Genomic DNA, 12005 nt, shown 5'->3' with positions numbered 1-12005 from the left:
TTAAATCATTAAAAAAGCAAAAATCCAAGTGGTGAAGAAAAAGTGAGATTAAAAGTTGGGTAGAAACGCTGACGCCTTTCGAACCGTCATGTTCTTAGTCATGTTCTTGTGCCATGACTAAGGACCGGACGGTTCGAAACGCGTCAGCACCCTAAGGCAGCACACAAAATTGGAGATGTCTAACGTAAACAATAATAATGGGAAAAAAAAAAAAAATAATAATAAATTACTTACTATGTCCCATGGTCTAAATATGTAATAACTCTATCAGCTTCTTCTTCTAATCGCTTATTTACATGGTGTAAATATTCAGGAATCTAGAAATAACAAAATAAGCCATGAAAAATGTAAATTTGTTAACATGAAGTACTGACATCCAAGCTTGTTTTTATTTTTATACACTGCTCAAAAAACATAAAGGGAACACTAAGATAACACATCCTAGATCTGAATGAACTAATCGTATGAAATACTTTCATCTTTACATAGATGAATGTGCTGACAACAAAATCACACAAAAATGATCAATGGAAATCAAATCTATCAACCCATGGAGGTCTGGATATGGAGTCACACTCAAAATCAAAGTGGAAAACTACAGGCTGATCCAACTTTGATGTAATGTCCTTAAAATAAGTCAAAATGAGGCTCAGTAGTGTGTGTGGCCTCCACGTGCCCGTATGACCTCCCTACAATACCTGGGCATGCTCCTGATGAGGTGGTGGATGGTCTCCCGAGGGATGACCTCCCAGACCTGGACTAAAGCCTCCCCCAAATCATGGACAGTTTGTGGTGCAATGTGGCCTTGGTGGATGGAGAGAGACATGATGTCCCAGATGTGCTCAATCAGATTCAGGTCTGGGGAACGGGCGGGCCAGTCCATAGCATCAATTCCTTCTTCTTGCAGGAACTGCTGACACACTCCAGCCACATGAGGTCTAGCACTGTCTTGCATTAAGAGGAACCCAGGGCCAACCACACCAGGATCTCATCTTGGTACCTAATGGCAGTCAGACTACCTCTGGCAAGCACATGGAGGGCTGTGCAGTCCCCCAAAGAAATGCCAATCCACACCATTACTGACCGACTGCCAAACTGGTCATGCTGGAGGATGTTGCAGGCAGCAGAACATTCTCCACGGAGTCTCAAGACTCTGTCATATGCTCAGTGTGAACCTGCTTTCACGGTGTTGGTCTGTAAGCACAACCCCCACCTGTCGGGCCCTCACACCACCCTCATGAAGTCTGTTTCTGACCATTTGAGTGGACACATGCACATTTTTGTGCCTCCTGGAGGTCATTTTGCCAGGGAGCATAGGAACTGAGAAGTGGTCTGTGGCCCCAACCGGCAGAACCACTCCTTTATTAGGGGTGTCTTGCTAATTCACTATAATTTCCACTTGTTGTTTGTTCCATTTGCACAACAGCATGTGAAATTGATTATCTCATCAGTGTTGTTCTGTGAGTGGACAGTGTGACTTCACAGAAGTGTGATTGACTTGGAGTTACATTGTGTTGTTTAAGTGTTCCCTTAATTTTTTTGAGCAGTGTATATAAAAGACTCTTACAAACTAATAACACTTATCGCAAGTTATAGCTGGTAAGGGTTCTCACTCGTCGACTGATTACATAGACTATAATGGAGCCAGTCAGTCAGACAGCGTGCCAAGAGTGAAGTGTGTTACCCCGAGGGGGTTCCAGCACCGAGACCCAGTAAAAGATGAGATTAAAAAAAATATATGCTCCAGGTTTACTCTTTAACTGGTGCTGAGCATATCAGTGTGCTTAAAAGGGGGTTATATGCAACTAGACTTTTTTGTTTAATCTTTTTAAATCTGCCCAGGCTGCTGGCAAAAAAAAAAAAAAAGCCTTTCCAAGCTCCAGAGGGTTGACGTGTCATCAACAATGTGCCAGTGATTTGCTCAGCGGCAGTAAAACATATTGACCCCCATTCTTCTTCCTAGTTCTGGGGCCCAATAAGTCACACTACTGCTCAGCCAGTTACTGGCTAAGGAGGAACATTGCAGCGGCCAGCAATTAGCTGACAGGCAGTCTGATTCATCACCCCCTAGCAACAAGGAAGAGGACTGCAGCGGAGATGGAAGAGGGTTAAAAGTAAATAAATAAAATGTAACGCCACATAATGCTGGTTTTCTTCTTTTATAGCTCCTAATTCCCTTGTTTATGTTGCTCACACTGCATGCAGTTTAGTGAAGGAGAGGGCGTTCTCTTGCTTGCCCTTATATCTTATGTGGAAACATAGCACAGCATTGATCAGTGTCATCAGCTGCCATGGTTTCCTGGAGCATTGGAGGTGTCCCTATCAGCTCGACTGAGCAGCCAGAATAATTTTGTTGACATTTTAGATGACACAACCACCTTTGATTGCGGCGTCTAAGGAGTTAATGCTGGTTAGCACAGTGAATAGTGATGTCAGGCATTAGTCACGGGTCCTGGTTGCCATCCCGCTATGACACAGGCTTGGCGGCACATGTCATTTTTAACATTCTGACACTTAATGGAGGCAATTTACAACTTTGCATAAACAGAAAAAGGAAAATCTATACATACACAAGATTACAAGCTAGCCATACTTGCCTCTCTCTCTTGCATTAACCTTTGCCCTTCAGCAGCATACAAACAGTTAGTTTCCTCCAAAAATCTTTCTTCAAAGGAATCTTTGTAAACCTATACAGATCAAATACAATTGTTTGAGGTAAAGAAAAAGAAAAATTAATGCATAAGTAAAACTATTTGCAACAAAATATTTAAAATTGAATCATTTAATGTATTTATGCTTCACTGGTTTTAAAGGTGACTCTGCTTCCACACTAAATAACAGCAATAAACAACATTTATTTCTATTAGGCTCTGTTCACACTTGGGTTGCGATTTCCATTTAGAGCAGAAACCACAGCACCCAAAGTGTAATAGAGCCATCAGAATGCAGAATCGGGAGGCTAAAAGTGCACGTTATTCTATATTTTATTATACACATCCACTTCTGAAAGAGTACCTGTCACCAAATAAAACTTTTAATACTGTGTTCCTTGTGTAATTAGACACTTTCCCACTCACTTGCTTTTAAAATTATCAACATAAATGTTTAAAATGTAATATAATAAACAGCCACTAGGTGGCTCTGTTCTGTTCCCTGCCACAATTAATACAGTGAGTTCTGTCTCCTCCCAGCCTGGCAGGAGTCCGAACCCAGGAAGAGTTTCTCTGCACGGAGCTTGATTGACAGCTGCACAGAAAGTAAAAGCTTCACAGATTCTCACAGAAAGCCACACAGATTGACAGCTGAAGGAGAGCCTCACTGAAATCTGCACAGACTGAAACACACACAGAGCCGGAGATCTTCTATTCATCACAATGCTGCAACAATGTGAGGGCAGAAGTTGTCCCCCAGCAGGCTTCAGTGATGTCATGCCTGCTGGGAAATTCTCACTATCTCCTACTGAGAAATTGCACTATGTGAACAAGAAGAAAGGTATAATACAGAGCTTTTAAAAGCTCTGAAATAGTTTTTAAGGGCAGGAGGGGTGTTCGGAGTGGTTAGGGAACATAGCCTGAGGTAGTTGAGAACAGTTTATTTGGTGACAGGTACTTTTTAATTGTTTTGGCTGATATTAACTTTAAAGGATAAAGCCCAGACTCGGCATTTTGCTGTAATTTAGAAATTTGCTGTAATTTTCCTTTTTGTGTAGCCTGAAACTGCAGATCTGTAAAAAATAAACTCAGCAAGCCGTCTTGTTGTGCTGCTACTGCATTTTTACCATTTACTTAGGGAGAACCACAGCACATAAAACGATGATTGCAGTTTAGCATTTACTTACATGCAGTTAGTCTACCAGGGGTGAGCACTCTACTCACCTAGAAGAGCAGAGCACTTACCCCTGGCAAAAAACTGAACATTCATTACAGAGGTGGGCCTTGAGGAGGAATATGGACGAGGCCGGGGAGCCTGGCAACCCGGCTCTCCGTGTCTTCATTGCACAGAGCTACACAACAGGAATAAAAGAATGAATATCCATAACTCTAAAAATCCTCTAAAGATTACTGGAAATAGTTAAAACTTAGAAACTGGACCCATCAGCCCATATGACATTTTCATACCTCCAGTTTCTATATTTCGTGGTCTTAGCACTATAAAAAATGCTGTTTTATGTTTTGTGTTGTCAACAATGGTTTGGGTATTGCAGCTTTGCCATAGAGTTGAAATGTGATCAAGGAAACTGCACTTAAGACCTTGACACTCATCAACTCAGTTAACAGATACCCCTACCAAGCGCACACCAACACATATCACGCTCCTAAAACAAATAAAGCCATTGTTATAAACAGCAAAAGTAATTAAGTTTATCCACAGTGATATAAGCGAGTGATACCAGGGAAGGGTGTCAGGAAGAGTACAACTGAACTATATAAAAAAAGGGGGTTTTAGTCATTTTGTCCAACTTCTGTACAATGCCAATATTTACACCTCTTCGTGTTTAGGTTCCACTCCTTTTTGTAACTGTTTTCAGATGGTTATCCAGGAATAGAAAAACAGAGCTAAAATGGACAGCACCATGCCTGTCCCCAGGTTGTGTGAGGCATTACAACTTGGCTCTATTTACTTCAATCAAACTGAGCTGCAAAACCACAAACAACCTGAGGACAGGTGCGGTGCGGTTATTGTTCAAAAAATCAGCTCCATTTTTCTAATCTCGGATAACCCCTTTAACCTTAGACTTACTTGAATGGGAACTAAGCTGCAGTAACCAGGCCCAGCTACTACACAACAGCCAACTGCCCCACTGATTAGCTATTGATGGTCTATCCTGATAGGCTATCAATCATATTTGCCCCTTTACTACACTTACTTGTAAGTCAGAAAGCATGCCAAGTAAACTTCTTAAAAGGCTTCGGTCCACAGCTTCTCCGGAACGCTCCTTCTCAATCAGAAGGAGGATGCCATCTATGGTTTTTGTCTGAACCAACTTATCACTTATTACATGACAGCGGAATAATTCCAAGCCCATATCCCTACATAGAAAGAGGGAAAAAAAAGCAATTCATGAAGTAAGCCATACTGTTTAGAAGATAGATATGAAATATGAAAATGTTAACCTAAAATGGAAGAAGGACAGTAGATGTTTAAATTATCTGAAATAGATAAAAGTGTAAACATGGGCTGTAGAATGTAAAATGTTTTTGATTGCTCCTGTAACCAAATAGATATGGTTGATGTATAATAAAACCATAGATCCCTGTGTTGTAGGGCTAGTAATAAAGTACCATAGTAGATTATCATTAGTAAAAAAAAAAAAAAAAAAGACCATTGAATATTAAATATTTTATTGTGCATTTTTTATATATTTACAAAAATTTTCCCAACTGCTTTGTCACTCGAACACAGCAGTAACGCCCCCTCCCATAAACATGAATGGAGGGGGTGTGATGTTATGACCATAGCTGCCCAAAACTGGCACTCTGAACGCCGGGTGCCAGGTGTGGGTCACAATGACAGGAGCCCCAGCACTCAGACGTCTTATCCCCAAGTCTTTGGATAGGAGATAGCATATCTAGGGACAGAGTACTCCTTTAAAACGTACCTGTCATAATGTCCACAAAAAAAAAAGTGATGTTACTCAGTACCTAATCCTGATCATGTACATGTCATTTTTGTGTGTCTTGGACCTATATATTCCTAACAAATAGCATTTATATCTTGCTCACTTGCTTTGTGTCCTTGCCTTGTGGAGGGGGCGTGTCCGTCTCTCTCCCTTCACTGTGGATGACTCATTTGCTTTGAGACTGGGAGCAGGCTGGCAGTCTGCAAATCACTGCACTCTGTAACTCTTTCTTTTCTGGGCAGTCTGCAAATCACTGCACAGTAGCTTTTATGCATGCATTTCTATCTGTTCCTAGTAGTTGGATGCTAATCAACATAGCTGTCACTATGTGTCATTCAGCTTTCACAGATTCCTGAATGTCTGATCAGCTTTTTTGTCATTCAGGAGTCAGAGAAAGCTTTGTCTGTTTAAGCATGCTGGGAGTTGTAGTTTTGCAACAGCCGGAGCTGCAGTTTGTAGAGCACTGTGTTAGAGCAGTGTTGTCTTTAGCTGTTGCAAAACTACAACTCCCAGCATGCCCACACATCCTTTGTCTGTAGTTTTGCAAGAGCTGGAGGCATACAGCTGGAGAATCCACAGCTTTAAAACTGATTTTCTCAAAGATTGTCTCACCAGCTGTTGCAAAACTACAACTTCCATTATAGGAGTTGTAGTTTAGTAACAGCTGAAGGCTGCCATGGTGATCTACTATACTCGATATCAACACACTTTACGGCCGGTATTCAGTATGCTGCAAAATACAGAGTAGTCTGTCTGCATAAAGATAGATGAGCGGTTATTTTCATTTTTTTTTTTTTAGTAAAATTGAATTTTTTTTTAACTAAATGTATATTTAAAAAAAAAAAAAGTAATCTTATCAGTAGTAATACAAAATATAAAAAGTTTTTCATAATGACTGTGCCTCTTCAAAGTTAAACAAGCCAGTCAATACATTTTGTCATTGTGATGTATTTTTAGTCACTACATGTTGTAGTCCTGTATATAGTCTAATAACATGGATGTATACAGAAAAATGTGCCTTACAAGGACACTTACCATATAGAAGGAAGCATAGAGTTTTGCAAGACGTAGGTTCGGTCCAAAAATAAGAAAATGCTTCGAATCATGATCTAAGGAATTAAAGACTCTGTTAATGTACAAAATCTTTTTATATGCAAAGGACTTCTTGGGAAACAAAGCCTAACAATACCTTCTTTAATTCCAGCTCACATTTAACACAAAGGGATCATCAAAAAAGGGAGACTCATTGACATTGAGGGTAGCACAGTATAGAAGTAGACGCTAAGCTTGGGATATATATACGGCATTCTATCATTTGATTCTGTGCTTTAATGTATTAGAGGTGTCATTGCTTCTCTGAAATCCACCATTTTAAATATGAATTTAGCTGTATGCCCTAAATTTTCCACTGTTATAGATAACGTTTTAAAGACCCCATTCACACATATTGTACTTCAATCTTGATTTTATAGGAGGAATCTGCACTAAAAAGTTGTGTAGTTCTTTCCAGTCTGACCACAGAGCTCTTTGCTGCCACCACCACTGTCCATGTTAGGAACTGTTTGGAGCAAGAGAGATTTGCTATGGGGATTTGCTCCTACTCTGGACAGTACCCGACATGGACAGAGGTGTCAGCAAAGAGCACTGTTGTCTGGCTTGAAAGATTTACACAACTTCCTCTGGAGCCTACAGCAGCTCATAAGTACTGGAAGGCTAAGATTTTTAAGATAAAAGTTAATTACAAATCTGTATAACTTTTTGGCACCAGTTGATTTGAAAATATTTATTTTTCTCCGGAGTACCCCTTTAAAGGAAAGCTGTCATCGTGTTTAAAGGGGTACACCGGTGGAAACCTTATTTTTTTTACCTCAACTGGTGCCAGAAAGTTAAACAGATTTGTAAATTATTTCTATTGAAAATTCTTAATCCTTCCAGTACATATTAGCGGCTGTATACTACAGAGAAATTATTTTGTTTTGGGATTTATCTCGCTTGCACCTCTGTCCATTTTAGGAACTGTCCAGAGCAGCATATGTTTGCTATGGGGATTTTCTCCTGCTCTGGACAGTTCCTGACATGGACTGAGTTGTCAGCAGAGAGCACTGTGGTCAGACAGAAAAAAAAATCCAAAATGAAAAGAATTTCCTCTGTAGTATTCAGCAGCTAATAAGTACAGGAAGGATTAAGATTTTTTTTTATAGAACCAATTTACAAATCTGTTTAACTTTCTGGCATCAGTTGATTTAAAAAAATAAAAATAAAAGAATACCTTTAACTCTAAGCAATTATCAGCAACACGTTCTACATCAACAGATTATTTTCCCTACCATGTCTTGATGTCCTGGTTCCATAGTTTTAAAAATGTCTTGCACAGTATGTTTATTTGCTTCAATAGTCATGCAGACGTGCGGCTTTGCAAAGTAGTCTCAGCGCCCCAAGCTGTAATCACGCCTTTTCAGTCTTTAATCCCACCTACTCAGGTGTAATAGACAGCCTGGCATGGAACAATCTTACTGCTCTGCTACCTAAAGTCTTTCACAGGCCAAGGAATGACCCTGCTTCTGGGCTAGCATGAAACGTTAGGTAGCAGGGCAGTGATATTGCTCAGTGCCGGTCTATCAATTACACCTGAATAGGCATGATTAGAAGCTGAAGAGGCGTGATTACAGCCCGGGGCAGTGTGATTACTTTGCAAAGCGGCACGCCTGCATGACTACTGGAGACTAATCAGCATAGGGCGCAAGAGATTTCTTTTATCAAATTTTTCTGAATGGAACCAGAACATAGAAACATGGTAGGGAAAATAATCCGCTGACATATAAAATGTTGCCAACGGTGGCATAGCATTAAACCTGCTGTGATGAATAACAAAGGAGGGCAGGAAGGTGAAGATAGGAGAGAGCCAAAATCTGTTTACTCAATATTTACTATGTCTGTGCTCATTGGACTTAGAGTTAAGTTTTAACATCTTCATTCTTCACCTTTCTTTTTCTTAATCACAGCAAATAAAATCTACTAGCATGAACTAACAGCATGTAGGCAGAGATCACACCTCCTATTATCCTGGACTCTGTCAACTTTCACCTGAAGTATGAAAAAACACTAGCCAACTACATTCTACAAAGCCTGGCTAAGCTTTTAGAGATGAGTCAGACAACGAGCTTGTTCATGGTTTCCAATGATATCCAGCAGGGTTGTGAATTTATCTCTCCGCTGTTATTTGCTGTTAGATACTGGAAGAAATGCAACGTATTTACAAAGGCACTGGCCTTTTTATATGGAGTTCACCTACATATTAACTGTTACATAGTGTGATGTACCCTTCAACACTTTAAGCGTGTTAGCAGTGTGGTGAACTTACCATTTGTCTGCAGTGATCTTTCCAGCACAAGTTCACCTTCTTTAAAAATAGAAAGCTATCGAGAGATTCTGTATACAAGCAAAAGCTAAGGAAATGTAATGAGTAATTCACCGATATTCACATAATACTTTGGATATAGAAAATAGAGTGAAGGAGCAGTAAACACAGTTGTTTAGTTATCACTGACATACAATAAACCAATGTATATTGATTGTGTAAAGCTACGACACAATCTGTGGATTCCAACCCCTTCAATAGGTTTAATGCAGTATATCTGTGTAAAGCATTCACCATACAAATGTGATAAAGAGGTAAAGGATATTCTCTGAATTGGTGGATCTGAGACTTCATATGTTCCTCACATACTTGGCGGAGTTGTTTATATAACGTGTGTGAAACTTTATAGGAGCATAGGTTTTCTACAGCCTAGGAAGGAAGACAGACAGAGACTTAATGTTGCTAGGAGAGAAAAACTACACATTGACTATGCTCAACTTACAGAAATAGCCAATTTCCAATGAGACATTGGATTACAGTGGAAGATTATCAATGAGACAGCGCTTATGTCCGTAGCAAATAGCCATTTCTGATTCTGGCAGGATGCCAATTTCCTGCCGCAGCTCAAACTCCCAGTGGGAAACACGCTGTAAACCCCCGCCAGTGCAAATGTACCATAAAACATAAAATAAAGAGTAAAACACTACATATACCCCTTACACAGTCCCCCCAACCACCCTCCCCAATAAAATTGAAAAACGTCTCGTACGGCACTGTTTCCTAAATGGAGCCTACAGCTGTTTCAAAACATCAACTCCCAGCATTTCCAGAAAGCAATTGACTGTCCAGGCATTCTGAGAGTTTTGCAATAGCTGGAGGCACACTGTTCGGGATACACTGCCGTAGGGTATTTTTTGGTGGCGAAGGCAAGTGTCATGCTTGCATCCAGGTCAGCCCCTATGCAAATCCCTAATTTAGGCCTCAAATGCGCATGGCGCTCTCTCTCACTCCTGAGCCCTGTCGTGTTTCAAGGCAACAGTATAGTGCCACATATGGGGTATTTCCGTACTCGGGAGAAATTGCACTACAAATTTTGGGGGGCATTTTCTCCTTTTACCCCTTTTGAAAAGGTAAAGTTGGGGTTTACACCAGCATCTTAGAGTAAAAATGTTTTATTTTTTACACTAACATGCTGGTGTTGCCCCATACTTTTTGTTTTCATAAGAGGTAAAAGGAAAAAAAAAAAGACCCCAAAATTTGTAACACAATTTCTCCTGAGTACGGAAATACCCCATATGTGGATGTAAAGTGTTCTGTGGATGCACAACAAGGCTCAGGAGTGAAAGCGCATGTACATTTGAGGCCTAAACTGGTGATTTGCACAGGGGTGGCTGATAGTTACAGCAGTTCTGACATAAACACCCCCCCACCCCAAAAAATAAAAAAATAAAATAAGATAAAAAAACACCCACATGTAACCCCATTTTAAAAACTACACCCCTCACGGAACGTAACAAGGGGTATAGTGAGCCTTAACACCCTACAGGTGTTTGACAAATTTTTGTTTAAGTTGGGCATGAAAATGAAAAATGTTATACATTTGTAACCCCATTACTTCTGAGTAAGGAAATACCCCATATGTGGATGTAAAGTGGATGTAAAGCTCTCTGCGGTTGCACTACAGGGCTCAGAAGAGAAGGAGCGCCAATGGGCTTTAGGAGAGAGAATTTGGCTGGAATTGAAGGCCATGTGCATTTACAAAGCCCCTGTGCTGACAGAACAGTAGACCCCCCCCCCCCCCACATATGACCCCATTTCAGAAACTATACCCCTCACATAATGTAATAAGGGGTGCAGTGAGCAGTTACACCCCACAGGTGTCTGACAGATTTTTGGAACACTGTTCTGTAAAAAGGAAAAATTACATTTTTAATTTGCACGGTCCACTGTTCCAAGGATCTTTCAGACATCTGTGGGGTGTAAATGATCACAGCACCCCTTATTACATTCCGTGAGGGGTGTAGTTTCCAAAATGGGGTCACATGTGGGGGGGTCCACTGTTCTGGCAGCACAGGGGCTTTTTAAACGCACATGGCCCCCGACTTCCATTCCAACCAAATTCTCTCTCAAAAAGCTCAACGGCGCTCCTTCTCTTCTGAGCCCTGTAGTTCGCCCACAGAGCACTTTACATCCACATATGAGGTATTTCCATACTCAGAGGAAATGGAGTTACAAATTTTGGGGGGCTTTTTCTGCTGTTACCCCTAGTAAAAATGTCAAATTTAGGGTAACACCAGGATTTTAGTGAAAAAAATCAAATTTATTATTTTCACATCCAAATTTAGTAAAAAATTGTCAATTATCTGTGGGGTGTTAAGGCTCACTGTACCCCTTTTTACGTTCCTTGATGGGTGTAGTTTCCCAAATAGTGTGCCATGTGTTTTTTTTGCTGTTCTGGCAACATAGGGGCTTCCTAAATGCGACATGCCCCCCAAAAACCATTTCAGCAAAATTCGCTCTCCAAAAGCCCAATGGCGCTCCTTCCCTTCTGAGCCCTCTAGTGCACCCACAGAGCCTATTACATCCACATACGAGATACCGTATTTTCTTACTCGAGAGAAATGGGGTTACAAATTTTGGGAGACATTTTCACCTATTACCCCTTGTGAAAATGAAAAATTTCGGGGAACATCAGCATTTAAGTGAAAAAAAATCAGATTTTTCATTTTCACATCCCACTTTAACGTAAAGTCGTCAATCCCCTGTGGGGTGTTAAGGCTCACTGTACCCCTTGTTACGTTCCTTGAGGGGTATAGTTTACCAACTAGTGTGCAATATGGGTGTTTTTTTTGCTGTTCTGGCACCATGGGGGCTTCCTAAAAGTGATATGCCCCCCAAAAACCATTGCAGTAGAGTTTTGCTCTCCAAAATCCCATTGTCGCTCCTTCCCTTCTGAGCCCTCTAGTGCACCCACAGAAGACTTTACACCCACATGAGGTATTTACATACTAGAGGGAAATGGGGTTA

At 40.6% G+C, this 12005-nt stretch overlaps 1 protein-coding gene across 4 annotated transcripts in view; it reads right to left on the bottom strand.

Annotated features, from left to right (window-relative positions):
* CUL4A (cullin 4A) overlaps window positions 1–12005 on the bottom strand; it is a 96924-nt gene that overhangs the window by 51561 nt on the left and 33358 nt on the right. For all 4 annotated transcript variants that reach the window (XM_056555810.1, XM_056555807.1, XM_056555808.1 and 1 more), the window contains exons 4-9: window positions 9304–9407; window positions 8982–9051; window positions 6656–6729; window positions 4868–5030; window positions 2598–2687; window positions 235–317 (exon numbers count right to left, since the gene is read on the bottom strand). In XM_056555810.1, the coding sequence (XP_056411785.1) occupies window positions 235–317; window positions 2598–2687; window positions 4868–5030; window positions 6656–6729; window positions 8982–9051; window positions 9304–9407 (584 nt within the window). The remainder of the gene's footprint in view (window positions 1–234; window positions 318–2597; window positions 2688–4867; window positions 5031–6655; window positions 6730–8981; window positions 9052–9303; window positions 9408–12005) is intronic.

Source organism: Hyla sarda, chromosome 2 (assembly GCF_029499605.1).
Source record: "Hyla sarda isolate aHylSar1 chromosome 2, aHylSar1.hap1, whole genome shotgun sequence".
Classification (NCBI taxonomy): Eukaryota; Metazoa; Chordata; class Amphibia; order Anura; family Hylidae; genus Hyla; species Hyla sarda.
This window is presented reverse-complemented; position numbering and strand designations above follow the sequence as displayed.